This window comes from Cannabis sativa, chromosome 1 (assembly GCF_029168945.1).
Source record: "Cannabis sativa cultivar Pink pepper isolate KNU-18-1 chromosome 1, ASM2916894v1, whole genome shotgun sequence".
Classification (NCBI taxonomy): Eukaryota; Viridiplantae; Streptophyta; class Magnoliopsida; order Rosales; family Cannabaceae; genus Cannabis; species Cannabis sativa.
In genome coordinates this window covers 36,374,614-36,390,428 of record NC_083601.1, presented here as the reverse complement: position 1 = coordinate 36,390,428, position 15,815 = coordinate 36,374,614, and the positions used below count along the sequence as shown (strand labels likewise).

The 15,815-nt window shown below is 31.2% G+C and overlaps 1 protein-coding gene and 1 long non-coding RNA gene across 2 annotated transcripts; both read right to left on the bottom strand.

Annotated features, from left to right (window-relative positions):
• Window positions 1-473: 473 nt before the first annotated feature.
• LOC133034340 (uncharacterized) lies at window positions 474-2,852 on the bottom strand. The gene is made up of 2 exons (XM_061109405.1): window positions 1,811-2,852; window positions 474-1,388 (listed from the first exon to the last, which is right to left on the bottom strand). Exons 1-2 carry the CDS (start codon window positions 2,708-2,710, stop codon window positions 474-476), a joined length of 1,815 nt encoding a protein of 604 aa, XP_060965388.1. The 5' UTR covers window positions 2,711-2,852.
• A 341-nt stretch (window positions 2,853-3,193) lies between these two features.
• LOC133033519 (uncharacterized) lies at window positions 3,194-4,960 on the bottom strand. The gene is made up of 2 exons (XR_009685635.1): window positions 4,516-4,960; window positions 3,194-4,072 (listed from the first exon to the last, which is right to left on the bottom strand). It is a non-coding gene; the product is annotated as an uncharacterized LOC133033519 (long non-coding RNA).
• Window positions 4,961-15,815: the final 10,855 nt, after the last annotated feature.

The following is a 15,815-nucleotide window of genomic DNA, read 5'->3' as shown; positions in this document are numbered from 1 at the left end:
GGAAAAGAACTGTGGAGCAGATGTGTCCAAAACTACACCTTTTCGGGTGTAGACTTCTGGGTACAGGGTCCGTCTTCTTCTCAATAAGTGCGCCATGGCATCAATTTGCTGTGTTCCAAATGAAAACAGTTAGAAAGAAGTCGCATAAAAGTCGCACAACGAATCGCAGGAAATCGCACAGCAAATTACCAAAATTGTTTCAAATAATCGCACAACAATCGCACAAAAATCGCACAGTAATCGCGAACCAACATAAATCAGTTTATAATCGCAAGCACATCGCACTTAAATCGCATAAAGTCGCATAAACCAGATTACATATACAATAAGTATAAATCGCATATAAATCGCATGTAAGTCGCATATAAGTCGCACAAACAATAAAAAACACAATAAATTAATTCTGTTAAGAAATAACTTACAGCATCTTCGAGCCATTCGTTCAAAAGACCATCAACTTCACGAACCACGATCTAGTGGCTTCGCCAAAGGTGAACATCCCTAGGACGGCCATTGTCCCTAGCATAAGTGATCCACTTCTGGAAGAATTTTAACAGCCGGGCGTCCGCCGGTTTCAGGGTGTCTACTACCACGGGCCCATGTCGTTGTTTCTTCTTCCCAGCAGTGTAGTCATTCAAGAAAACCGGCTTGCGCTTTCGCCTAAGCCTACAGAACTCCACTCCATCTGGTGGCCCCTGCAACTCTTCCACATCCTGAGATTCAGTATCACCCAGCGAAATGACAATGGCGTTTGCAGGAGTAGAAGGAACGTCACATGCGTCAGGTTGCCAATCTTCTGGGTAGACATCATCATCATCATCATATGTCGGCGGTGATGGATGTACCGTCTGTAATGGCTCTGCCGTGTCTGATGGTGTGGGGTCTGATTGCTGTGCCGGCCCTGATGGTTGTGTCGGCTCCGAAGGCTGCTTCTGTAACAAACTTATCACGGTCGCAATTTGATCCATGATAAGATTCTTCATCTCTTTCTGACTTCTCTTGAAGTCAGCCTTCATCTCAGTCTGCGCAGTCAGAATCGCAACTTGTTGCGCTTCTACCTTCTCCAACCTCTTAGCCAACAAGAGGTAGTTGGAGTCATTGGCTGGAGCAGAGCTTGGGGGCACAGTGGCAGGCGTTGGGGGCACGGTGGCAGATGTGGAGGCGTCTGGTGCTTCTTTGGGTGGGGATGGTGGAATAATTTTGGACTTTTTCACATAATCCGCCACCCGTTCGGCTTGGGTCTGGAATGCGGTCGAATCTTGCGCCCCGACTTGCGTTTCTTCGACCTCATCCAACCCCATTTCCACCGTGGGGACCTCACCCTCACAATTGCTCTTCCAATAGTCCACCTCCCAATTCCTAGGATACAGAATTTGAAGAACAACCATCTGGAAAAAAATATATATTAATTATCGCACAAAAATCGCACACACGTCGCATAAAATCGCAGAAAAGATCAGGTTTGTTTAAAACACAAAAAGCATATTAAACTCGCCCAAAAATCGCAACAAAGTCGCATAACATCGCAGAAAATAGCAGAATAATAGCAGAATCCTACTCAGCATAGTGAAATCGCACAATAATCGCATGAAAATCGCATAAACTCGCAAAATAAAACAGTTGCAAATGAAATAGGTCTAACTCGCACAAAAATCGCATTGATATCGCATAAACTCGCTAAATGAAACAGAGGCAAATGAAAAACATGTTTAAATCGCACAAAAATCGCATTAAAATCGCATAAAATCGTTGTAAAGCACAATTTAGCAAAAGAAATACCAAAACAACAAAGAAAGTCAGATTGGCATACCCTTTTCTCGAATAGGGTAGCGACATCAGGTTGCTTGACATCATGTTTCGTAACTGTGTTGGGGGTGCTCCAATTCAACATTCGAGGGAATCTAGTCCCTCTGCACTGCCCGTACTTCTTCCCCAAATCCTGCATCACCTCAAAGGCCCAGTATTGTAGCGCCGGTGCATATCCGTAGACATTGTACTTCGCCTCTGGTTGAGTAATTTTTTTCTCCTTCTTCCCTTTCTTCTTATCCTTAGTAGATTTATCAAGGTAGTTCTTCCTCAGGTCAGTCATACTTTTGGCTGTGGATGACAACAACTTCTGATATGAAAGAAGGCCCCACGGATATTCGAAGAACTTCTCCTCGTTTTCTACCAACTTCAGCATATCCGACCATATGTAAACACCCTCAGCCCTAGATAGAAGCACTCCTTCAACAAATGCACACAGCCCCAGCTTGTACACGTCGTCGGCCACATCGCACGCCTCAAAAGCTAGCCAAAGGGTTTTGAAAGTGACCCGTTTGGCATTATTGAGGTAGTCCCGCAATATCCGATCAGACTCACATAGTGTATTCAATTCTTCAGTCGAGGGGCCACCGCTCATCTTCAGTCCCGTAATCAATCCAAACTCAGATCTTCCAAATCTGGCCTCGGTTTTACCCACGTAAAACCACACTTCATCATTCTTTACCTCACTCACTTTCATTTTCCTCAACAGTAGTTGATGCACAATCACCCCGGAGAATTTCAGTTCATTCGCATTCCAAAAAACTCCAAAAGGAGTTTCCTTCACCCTCTCGGTCAGGTTAAAGGCTTCAAACTTTGCTTTAATAGAAGCAAAGTACCCATTTCCTCGGTAAGTGATACGCCCAGGAAAATGCTCAGCCAAGGGGAGAATGAGTTCTGGAGCCATCTGCAAATACAAACAGGAAGATTATTAATCGCATAGAAATCGCATAGAAATCGCATAACAGCCAGTGAATGACATACAACATCGCACAAACTCGCACATAAATCGCACATTAATCGCACACCAGAAATAATCCTGGTTGGCAACATATTTGAATATAAATCGCACACCATCGCACAAGGAATCGCTAAAAATCGCACAAATATAAAAATTGCAAACACAATAGCTACAAAATCGCACAAAGTCGCAGAAGAAATCGACAAAAATCGCACAAATATAAAAATTGCAAACACAATAGCTATAAAATCGCACAAAGTCGCACAAGAAATCGACAATAATCGCATAAAAAGACGTTTCCACATTAAATGGTAATTAATGTGACATTTATTATCCCGCCTAACCAACTACTTGATTATGTCGCTAACATATCGCACATAAATCGCGACATGTCGCGAAAATTGCCCAGATTGCTTTTTGCATGACAAACATGTGTACAATTGTGTAATTCAATTTTTACATTTATTATCCCACCTTCCCAACCACTAGTTTTCTCTATAAAAGCCAATTGTCTATCTCATAAGTTACACATATTTTCTTAATTTTTTTCCTCTTAAGATAATTCTCTTAGCAATGTCTACTAGAAGGAACAAGGGCAAATATCCGATTCTTACTCCTGAAGAGATCAAGCAGGAGCCTGATTGTGGGGAAATTACGCCTCAAATGCAAAAAGTGCTTGACGACATGAAACGTTTTGAAAATGAACGGCTTATGAACGAGTGGAGGTTTCTAAAACTTGAAAAAAAATTTAACAAAACAGGTGTATGGCCGGCTCCACCACCAGGGTTCCCCGAAGGCTGCCGTCGCTGCAAGTTAGGTTATCTAAATGGTAAACAGGTGAAGCCTGGATCTCTATGCAAATATTGCAAGGCTACACTTCGCTTTGAGTCGCAAATGTAATCGTTAAACGTCGCTAAATATCGACTTTTCACTGAATAAATAAAAGTTACATTAATGTCGCTATATGTCGCTAACTTAATCGTGAAACGTCGCTATTTTTCAATTTTTTCCAGAATTGATAAAAGTTCTTCCTACATGTCGCTTTGAAATCGCACATAATCGCACAGAAATCGCACAAAATAAAAAAAACCCCAAAATCTATCTCCCTAAACTCAGTTTCTTCCCCAAACTCTAAAATTGATAAATTTAAACAAATACATTTCAGTTATATCACAGATGCACAATGTATATGATAAATTGCAAAAAAAAAGTTAAGTTTAGCCCATACCTGGTTCGTGGATTGTGCTTGGGACGATTTCTCCTCGGAGTGGGTCTCGTGTGGGTCGTGTGGGTAACACTTGGAAATTTCTGATGTCAGTAAAATCGCACAATAAGTCGCAAATAAATCGCATAATGTCGCTAAAAATTCAAGACCTTGACCACATTCTATAAATCGCTCAAAATCGCACAACATCGCATAATATCGCTTAACATACCCAACACAGAAAGTCTACAACTTAATCGCACAAGATCGCACATAAATCGCACAAAAGTCGCAAAAACACAAAAACACATGTACAGACTCCAGATACGTCGCACAAAAGCGCACATAGAATCGCATAAAATCGCACAATAACCTAAAAACCCAGAAAAATCTATTGTTCGAAACCCACATTCATCCCACAGTTTTATTGCACAAATTATCCCCAAAAAACATACAAAATAACAACTTTCAATTCAATACCAGATTCAACCACAAATGTATGCATTTTAAAGAAGAAAATTCAAAGAAAAATTCCACGAAAACTAACCTGGATTGCTATGTTCGTGGGATTCGACTGGGTCTCCTTGTTCGCTCGGGCGTCCGTCGATGGGGTCGATTGGAGTGGGTTCGAGGGTTCGTCTGGGTTCAAGGGTTCGGTTCGTGCCCGTGGGTTCGTCGTCGTCGTCGTGGGTTCGTGGGTTTGTGGGTTTGTGGGTTCCTGGTCGTCTGGTGGTTGTTTGGTGGTCGACTGCGATTTTGGTTGTTTGGTCGTCTGGTGTGGTTGTTGTTTGCAGCGTCGGTGGGGAGAGGGAATGAAGAGAGAGAATGTAGAAGAGAGAGAATAGAGTTAGAGGGAATGTGAGAAGTTTGAAAAGACAGGGGTATTTTTGGAAGATAATTAAAAGATAGGTATAGTTTTTTTATGTGTAATAATTGGGTATAATTAAACACCCTATCTAATTTTTTAGCATAAATTATCAAATTTCCCATATATAAATTACTTTAATTTATTAAATGCTTCAAATAATAAGTACATTTGATTTGAAGCTATAAATTACTTTAATAATAATGAGTAATAATTTATAAAATCAAAATATACATCAAAATACATGACATCGTTTCAGTCCAAATTATGCTTTAGGTTTGCAATTTGCATTGAGTCCATGACTTCTGGGGTCATCTTGGGACCGTGGTACTATTTTGGTGTACATTCTTTATTAATTTTGTTCACTATTTACATTAGAGATGGTGAATTTGGTGTATATTCTTTTGTTCATAGCTACTTAATTTAACCGATCTATTTATTGCTCTCAAAAACATTCTCTTGTTAATATTTTATTGATCTAAATTATAATTTTAATTAAAAATAAACAAAGTACTATTTAATTATTTTTTTTTTATCTTTTCTAATTTTTTTTCTTCTTTGTCTAGTTTTCTCCTAACCTAACTTGTTGAGTCTTAATAAGTTCTATCGCCCACCAAAACCCACCACACGCCACTACCCACATCTCTCTTTGTCTACTGTATACTCTCTCCATATCTTTTGATTTCTTGAAAACTATGAAAGAAAAAATCAAAAGATTCATCACTCTCCAAGATCCTGATTCAGGAAAGGGTCGGAGCAAGGTGCATCGATTTAAGGCTTTATAGGCTTTTTTTGTTTAATTGGTTTTTTGAGATTGTAGGATGTAATATTGAGGAAGAAAGTGGAGATGAAGGGATGATACTAGTCAGCAGCAAGCCTCCACCACCAAAGGAATGGGTGGTGAATTGTAGAAGTTGTTATTTATTTATTTAAATAATTTTTATGATGTGGACGAATAAGTATTCAACACATGGTAATTTTAAAAACTATAAGCAGAGTTGTTAAATTGGGCACCTACTGAGAATCTTGAGCTTGAAGACTATTACTGTAATTTTTCGAGATTGAGGACTTATTTACATTAAAGTAAACTTTTTGTGACTTATGCCTCATAACATGTGATATTTTTATTAGCAACTAACAGATCTACTAACAGATCTGTTAAAATAAATATGGACCAACAGACTAAGAATCTTAAACTTGGGGACTATTGCTGCAATTTTTTGAGATTGAGAACTTATTAGCATCAGAGTAAACTTTTTAAAGACTTATACCGTAATTTTTCTTAAAATTTATTATTTAAGGTACAACAATTTTAATAATTTAATGCTTAAAAAATTTCATATTTTATATTATTTACATTAATAATAAATAATCCATAATAATTAATTTATGATATAGTTATATATACTGTAAACGTATAATTCATTATTTTTAAAAAAAAAAAATTAAAATAAATGTTAGAATTGAAGAAAAAAAAAGTTATACAACAATTTAGTATAGAATCAAAATCAAACACTATTAATATTACATTTTAATGTAACCTTAAAATGTAATAGTGTTAAAATTGAGAAAATTACATTATTCATTTTACTTTACTTATTTTAATTTTTATCTCTATTTTTATATTTTTAAAGATATACACTTTTATAGATGATGTCTCAATTAGACTCGTTAGGTTAATATAAATTATACACTAGACTTAAGTAGAGACTGAGAAAGTACATTGGGTAAATCATTTAAAAAAGTGGGTATATTTCAATAAAATATAATATGAGAATATTTTTTATTAATGAATACAAAAAAGATATATTTTTCAACTTATTTCGTTAAAATTTCACAGCATGTAGTGAAATGTTGCACCGTTACTCTAAATCGGAAACTCATATCTCCACTGCTAGACTAAGAAAATAACCAATATCATACTTATATCTAATACTTTAATGGGTAATTTGCAGTCAAACTCCTTATACTTTGAGGTTCGTTACAGATTAACCCATTTATTGAAAAAATTAGGGCTAAACTCCCCGAACTCCACAATCGTTTTGGTCAGCGCTCCTTCTGTTAATTTTTGGCTGTTAAGTGCCAAATAGGGTTGTCACTGTGTATACAAGTATACATGTAGCGAAATTTTATTTGGCCACCTAATATTAATAATAGGAGTGTTCGCGGTGTGGGTGGTGCGATTTTTGACTATTTTTTCAAAGTAACTTGCACATGCAGTTTTTTTAATTTATCAAAACGCACCCGCACCGCGGAACTAAAAAACCACAGAAACCGCACCACAAAAAATGGTGCGGTTATGCAGTTTTTGTAGTTTGGACTATCATTAAATAATTAAACTATCACAAATACAACAAAGTTTGAGCAACACTTGTCAAAAATACCATAAGACTTGAAAATAAATATGAAAAAAAAAAGTTTCAAGTTTCAACAAAACAATAATTAGTGAGCTTAGGTTGGGCCTTCACATATTGGACCTAAATAAATATAAAAAATGGTATCTTCATAATATGCGGTGCGGTTTGAACTGCATATTAAAAATTCAAAACTGCAAACCGTACCGCGCGTTTTAGGAAAAATTTAAACCGCGACCGCACCACAAAGAATTTTAAACCGCATTTTTTTGTGGTGCGGGCGGTTTAAGCGGTTTGATAAATACCCCTAGTTAATAATTAAAAAAATATTTAAAAAATTTAAAAAATCAGAAAAAAAATTTCCTTTTCTTTTTCTGCTTCTTTGTTCTGCTTCTCCTTCTTCTTCGATGCCCTAGGAAAAAACCTCATATTTTCCAAAATTTTCTCAGCAACCAAACATAATCCTTTCCCATCAGCCAACTTCCATCAAAATCCTAGCCCATCTTCAGAGCTAGTCTCGACCCAAACATGCTAAAAATGGTCATACCCTCAGCTGTACAACTCGGCTCAAACGTCGAATTCCTTGGCACCCACACTCTGCCATGACTGAATCGAGACTAACCCGTCACTTTTGATCCAGACTTGAAGCTCAAAAATTGTGCACGATTTCCAATTGTAGCCTCACCCATCACTGCTTGAGAACTGTTCGCCATGGCCGGAGAGGATGACAATGAACACACACTTCTCAGATGACCTAATCGACTACAAAGGTAACAAAAATTACCAACATTTTTGTATTTAAATTATTCATAACTTAGGGACTTTGATTTGATGGAAGTGGGCATCGACAGAAGAGGCTTCAAAAGATAGGTGAGGAGGGGCGGTGGGGGTGGGTGTGGTGGTGGTGGTGTTTGTGGTCGCGGTAGTGGTGGTGTTGGGGTTCAAAATCTGGGTTGGAGTTTGGGTTCAATTTTTGGGTTGAGGTTCGTGGGGTGGGGGTTTGATTTATGGGAACGAAGAAGAAGAAAGGTGAAGAAGAAAAAAGAAAAAAATATTAATTATTTTTCATTTTTTTTTTAGATTTTTAATTATTTATTTTTTTTAATATATAAATTATTGGAAAATTCTACAATGCACACCCTTAAAATGGATACATTGATGCACCCCTATCTGTTTTAGTATCCGAAATAATTTTTCAATCAAATTTTTTTTCATGGTCATGTACGTTATAGTTATTTAAGACATCGTGCAAAATTTTAAAAAATTTGGAAAAGTTTAACACGCCGAAATCTATGTTCAAACATTGTATTGCACACGTGACTATTTTATTTTATACGCGTGTAAAATCGAGTGTTTGAACATTATTTTCTATATTGTAAATTATTCCGAATTTCTCAAAATTTTGTAGGATATCTTAAATAGCTATAACATACATGAATATGAAAAAAAATTAGATTAATTTTTTTTTTTTGAATGCCGAAATAAGTTAAGGGTGCATCAATACATCCCTTTTAAGGGGGTGCATTGTAGAATCACCCTTATTATTAATATCAGTTGGACTAACGAAAATTTACCATGTATACACTTGTGTATACTGTAGCAGTCCACTTTGGCACTTAACAAACCAAAATGGACAGAAGGACTACAGAGCAAAACGATTGTGGAATTTGGGGAGTTTAGCCCTAATTTTTTCAGTAAGAGAGTTAATCCACAACGAACTTCAAAATATAGGGAGTTTGGCCACAAATACCCTACTTTAATTTGTCTAAATGGTTTGGAAAATTTTTCTAATAGTTGAAAAGTTTAAGAAACATCATTTGGTACATGTTAAAATTTAAGGGATAAAAATTATAATTATTCTAAATATATTTATGGGATCACTTTGAGCACTCACATGAGCTTCTTTACTCTATTTTTCAAAATATCTTATTATTTTTTTTTTTATTTTATTTTACCTCACATTTTTACATTACACCATATATCAATTTTTTTTATATTTTTATCGGCATCAATAAAATAATATATTTTCAATACATTAATAATATAGAAATTAATAAAATATTATATATAATTATATAGAATTAACTTAAATAATGTAGTAATAAAATTAATAATAAAAATAAAAATAGCTTTCTCTCCATAGCAACATGTTGAGATGCATTTTATTGGAGTTTGTGCAAATAGGCAAACATAAAAATTTTGTTCAATGGGGACGAAAAAAATTAGAAGGTAAAGTAAACTTAAAAATTAAGACATAATGAAAATTAATTTATAAAAAAAAATAATATAAAAGAAAAATAAAAATAAGGAAAGGATAAATATAAAAATATTTACAAAATTAATATATAAATGTAAAAAAATAAATAAAAATGGACTAAATTGTAATTAAAAAACTTAAATATTAAAATTTTAAGGTGGGCATATGACACCCTCAATCTTATATTGGGTCTGCCACTATGTATAATAATTCAGTTATATTGGGTTTTTTTTTTTCATGTAGTTATTATTTGATTATTTTAATAATATTTTATAATTTAAATTTATTTAATATAAATTAATTTTATATTATAATAAAAATAATAATAGTGTTTCTTATTAAAATAGTATTAAAAAAGTTTAGAAAAAAAATAAAATAAAGAGCTCTGTATATTTAGAAAGTTCTTACAAGAAATGTCGCTCGCTATTGCGCTGCGCTCGTAAAAATAACTTTTATCAGTGCATTTCGCAAACTGTGCTTGCAAAAAGGTCAAAGTTTTACCAGCGCACATTTGCAGTAGCTAAAATCTAACTTTTACCAGCGTATTTGCGCGCTAGGAAAAGTCACTTTTGCCAGCGCTTTTCATTTTGTGCTGGTAAAAGTTTTAATACCAACGTTGATTTGCCAACTTTTTTGTCAACACATCAGAAGTAAATTGTATTTTACTAGCGCAATATCAACTTTTACCAACACAAAAATGTACTAACAAAAGTGACATTTATTGTACATTCATTTCCTATTATATATTCATTTTTTTTTATATAGAGAACATACATAGAAATATTGTAATATATATTATATTTTTGGCTAAATTTTGTTTAGCTTTTAGCTGAATACATTGATGGGAGTACTGCTCAAAGACGTTTCTCTTTCATTGGTATTAACTAAGCATACACGCTGTCAAATCTTAGAGAGACTTTCTCAATACAAGTGATTAAAATGGAGTAGGTCTCTTAATGGTTGAGCCACTATAAAACTGACCAGTTATTATTATATATATATTTTTTTTTATGTGCTTTTTAATCTTCATCCTCTTTTAATTTCTTAGTTGCTGAAAAATGGCTTCAACAGTCCTAAACAATCACTCCATGTTATTCATACTATCAAGCTAGTCCCCCCAAATACTATCAAATTAACCATCTTCCCTCAAGTGGGTGAGCTTGGTTGTGTAGAGGTAATGGCTTAGTCGCCGAGAATGCTGGTGCAGTACTCACGAGAAAAGACGATAATAACTTCATGATGGTTGACAGGCTAAGTGTATGTTTTTTGTGAACAATTAGACCATTAAAAATTGTGCTATATTTCTCACAAAAAATAACTTTATGTTTATGGTAGATATAAATCAAATTTTAGCATTATACTCTAATTTTATATTGCAAAATTTTAATGTAAAATTTAATATTTAGCCGATTAATATTTTTATTAAAAATAAAATTAATAATTTTATTATTATTTTAATATAAAAAATAATATAAATACAATTTAATGTTATAGTTAAATATATTAATAAAATAAAAATATTGTTATTGGGCAACAGTGTTGTCTATCACTTTTTTAGACATGTTATTTTATAATTGGTTAGTAATAATCTCTAAAAAATTATCATATTAAATTATATGAAACATGATATTTAATAACCATAACTAGTGATATTGATACATAAAAAAGTACTAAACACTTTAGCATTTCTTAATTATAAAATAATATAAATAGTATAAATATAAATAAAAAACATAATACATTTATTGTGATGTAAATTGTTATTTTGTGTGATAACTCGTGTTGGCATACTATAAATTAAATTATTATTTTTAATGTCATTGAGTGTTCTATGAAGTTTTAAAATTTATTTTAAATAACTCGCATGAACATAATTGTTGTGTGTAGAACTTGTAAAATTTCAAATCATATTAGTATAAAGGCTCAATGACTTGAATTGCTACCCATACTTTATTTTGACTAACATAGGACAAGATAAGTTGCTCTTTCCGTGGAATTAAAAAAAAAAAAAAAAAAAAAAAAGAAAAATCTTTGAAATGAAAGTTGTCATTTTGTATAAAACACATTATGATACCAAATTCAAAGCAATTTAAAATAAAGTATGAAATAAGTCAAAATACGGTACAATGTTGTATAATTTTGGTTTTGTTTATATTTTTGACTGTTTGGATAATTTATTGCAATAATAAGCCGTACTTATCAGATGGGAATGTCTTCTTAAGCCGAAAGGTTATTTTAGTAATTTCGTAGATTAATAATAAAAGTTTTGGATTTGATTTAGTTTCTTAAAAAACAAATCACTTTGCAACATAACCATGGGAATTCAGATGCGTGGCAGAGCAAGTAGCTAGGATCAGGAGCGTTTAGGTTACGCGCCAAAACCAACAATTTGCAGGGAAAAGTGGGGAACACGTGTGACCCACACGAAAAGGGTATAGATCAGTAAGTTGTTGTAGTGAGAGTTATGTTGTCGTTCCCATTTTCTTTTTACAGTTATGATTAATAGATGAAGTTAAATTATTAGTTTAGTGAAAAGAAACAAGTTTTAGTCACTGGTAACCGTAAGTGGTCATGCATCTTTTAATGAATTTCTTTGGTAATGGAATTCTTTTAGAGTATGTTTGGTATTGTTTTTTATTTTATGTTTTCAAAAAATTGTTTTTAGAAATGAGAACAAAAAATAATTTTTGAATTTTTTAAAAACAAGTCATGTTTGGTTAGTGTTTTTTAAAAATAATATTGACTAAAAGTAAATTGGTTTTTAAAACAGAAAACAACATTTTGTTGTTTTCAAAATTTTTGTTTATTGTAACTTTGTTTTCTGAAAACTGTTTTCAAAAAACAAGGTCAAACAAGCCAAATTGTTTTCAAAAAACAATTTTCTGTTTTTAAAAACAAAAAACAGTTTTTTAGTTATGATGTCAAACATGCATTTAATTTCTTCCTCTTTTTTAATTTAAACTGTTCTTGTATACTTGTCAACCAAAAAAAAAAAAAAAAATTATTTAATATACAATTTTCTTAAAAAAAATTTACAGTTTACATTGCTTTAGCAGTTTTTTCAGTAGTTTCTATATGAGTTATTATGTAGGTTTTAATTGCGATTTAAATTGTTCCATTAATTATTATTAGAATTTTTATATAAAATTCTGTAAAAGTGAAAAAAGAAAAAAAAACTATTTTACAGTGTAAAAATAAAAAACTCTCCCCAAAAATTATATGCTTATTTAGAGAAAATTATATTACGAAAACTCATGAAGGTGTTTGAATTTTACTTATTAATTTAAAAAGAATGTCGTTTTTTGATTACTCAATTAGGTAAAATAGTAAATCGGTAAAAATAGATTACGGTGCTTTTACAATATACCCTATTCAAATGGGTCCATTATAATAACTCTAACTATTTCGACATTTATAAGAATTTTTTAGTTTAAATTATTTTATAGTCATATATGTTATAGTTATTTAAGACATTTTGTAAAATTTTAAAAAATTCGGAATAATTTACCATATAGAAATTAATATTCAATCTATCTATTTCATACGCATATAAAATAAAAAGCCGTGCATACAACAGACTTTTTGAACCATGTTTTCAATGTGTTAAATTATTTGTAGATTTTTTAAAAAAAATTCAAATGTCTTAAATAATTACAACGTATACGACTAGAAAAAAAAATTAGATTAAATATTTTTTAGATACCGAGACAGATAAGGATGCATCGATGTACCCATTTCAAGAGAGTATATATATTGTTGAATTTTCTAATAGATTAAAATTAGGATAATAGTAAGGGAAATAATATTGGATGCTTTTACAATTCACTCTTTAAAATAGATACATTGATGCACCACTTACCTATTTTGTCATTCAGAAGAATTTTTTCATCTTTTTTATATGTATATATATGTTAATTATAGTTATTTAAGATATCTTACAAAATTTTTGAGAAATTTGAAATAATTTACAATATAGAAAGTAGCATTTAAAAATATATTTCACACTCGTATAAAATAAAATAGTCATGAGTGCAACACGCTATTTGAACTCTGTTTTTGGCGTCTTAATTTTTTTTTTGAATTTCTTAAAATTTTGCAGGATATCATAAATAACTAAAATGTACATGACCAGGAGAAAAAATTGATTAAAAAATTATTTTGGATACCAAATTAGATAAAGGTACATCGGTGCATCCCTTTTAAGGGGGTGCAACGTAGAATTTTTTAATACCATTTTAGACCATGTTTTTTTACAAAAGCTATATATTGGATCTTTTGCTTAATTCAATGAAAATTTAGATATTGTATTTTTAAAATAGTACAAAATAAACAGTGACCTTAATTTGTGTATTTTTTTTTTAATATAACCAACCTGAAACGAGTTTTTGCACGAATAATTATTTTAAAAAAATTGTAATTAATCTTGTTATAACGCCTCCACATCAGGTTATTGTTAAGTTTTAATTTGACAAAAATTAACCTCAAGGTCTATTTTGTACTATTTTAAAAAATATAAGGTTTAAATTATCAATTAACAAAATAGAAGGTCCAATTGATAACTTTTACCAAACACGTAGTCCAAAATAGTATAGAGAAATTCTATAATGCATCCCCTTAAAAGGGATACATCAATACATCTCTATTTGTTTTAGTATCCGAAATAATTTTTCAGTGAAATTTTTTCTCATGGTCGTGTAAATTATAATTATTTAAGGCATCTTGCAAAATTTTAAGAAATTCAGAAAAGTTTAACACGTCAAAAATTGCGTTCAAGCAGTATGTTGTATGTGTGATTATTTTATTTTATACGCGTGTAAAATAGATTGTTTGAACATTATTTTCTATATTGTAAAATATACAGAATTTCTTAAAATTTTGTAAATAGCTATAACGTACATGAATATAAAAAAAAAATAGACTAAATTTTTTTTCTAGATGCTAAAACAAATAGATGGTGCATAAGTATATCCTTTTTAAGGGGATGCATTGTAGAATCACCCAATAGTATATACCATAACATTAATTAGATAATAAAACAAATTTTACAATGCACCCGCTAAAAGGGGTGCACCGACGCACTCATATCTGTTTCGGTATTCAAAAAAAATTTTTGGTCTAATTTTCAATTATTTATTTATTTTTGTTGTGTATGTTTTAGTTATTTAATACATTCTTTTTTTTTTTGAGAAATTCAAAAAATTTAACATGCCAAAAATAAAGTTCAAACAATTTGTTGCACACATGTGACTTTTATTTTATATGCGTGCGGAGTAGATTTTTTGAACAATATTTTTTATATTATAAATTATTTTAATTTTCTCAAAATTTTGCAAGATATCTTAAATAACTATTATAAAAAAAATTAGACTAATTTTTCTTTTAATGTCGATAAAAAGTGCATCGTTGCACCTTTTTTAGAGGGCTCATTGAAGAAAAATATAAAAAAAATATTCATAAGCATTTTTTTTTAAAAAAAAATAATAATATATGAGAAGAGACCTACTAAATAAATCCAATATGTATTTTAGGGTGCTTCTACCATGTATCCCACTAAAATTAGTATATTGTACAATCCCTAACTCTTTTAGCTTCTGAAAAATCTCTTAGTCTAATTTTACATAATGGTATACGTTGTGTTAAAACTATTTAAGATGTTCTCATGTTGAGAAATTTAGAATAATTTACAATATATAATTTAATGTTCAAATAGTCTATTTTACACGAGTAAAAAATAAAAAAATCACGCGTGCAACACATTTTTTGAACCTTATATTTTTAACATGTTAAATTTGTTTGGATTTCATATAATCAAGACAAAGTGAACTATAACAACTATTACAAATGTAGTAATTCAGAGTTGCATTCTATTTATTTTTTAAACAGTTTGTTTGTGAATGTAGTTTAATAAATGAATTCAACTCGTTGAGTTAATATTTGTATGTTTAAATGATAAATTTAACTTTTCATAGTTTAAATTTATTAAATACACTCTCAGTAATTATATCAGTGGTCTATAACTATTGGCCACATCAATAATTTATTTTAAAAATAAACAACACATAATTAAAAATGCACATTTATAATTATTATTAAGTTAATTAGCTTTACACCTTTATATATTTTAATTTTTATATACTTCACCTCTTTATTTTTTTTTTATAATAATACATTCTTAATTTTATTTTTATTTATGAATTTGAGGTGTCACATGTGTACACTTAATTATGTACACACCATAATAAAGTTTAAAAGCAAATAAAAACATGTTATATATACTACAATCTCATTAATATCTAACAATGAGATTTAACAAATTTAACTGGAATTCAAATTTATATAAAAAAAAAAAAAAATTAAGAAAGTGTTAGAAT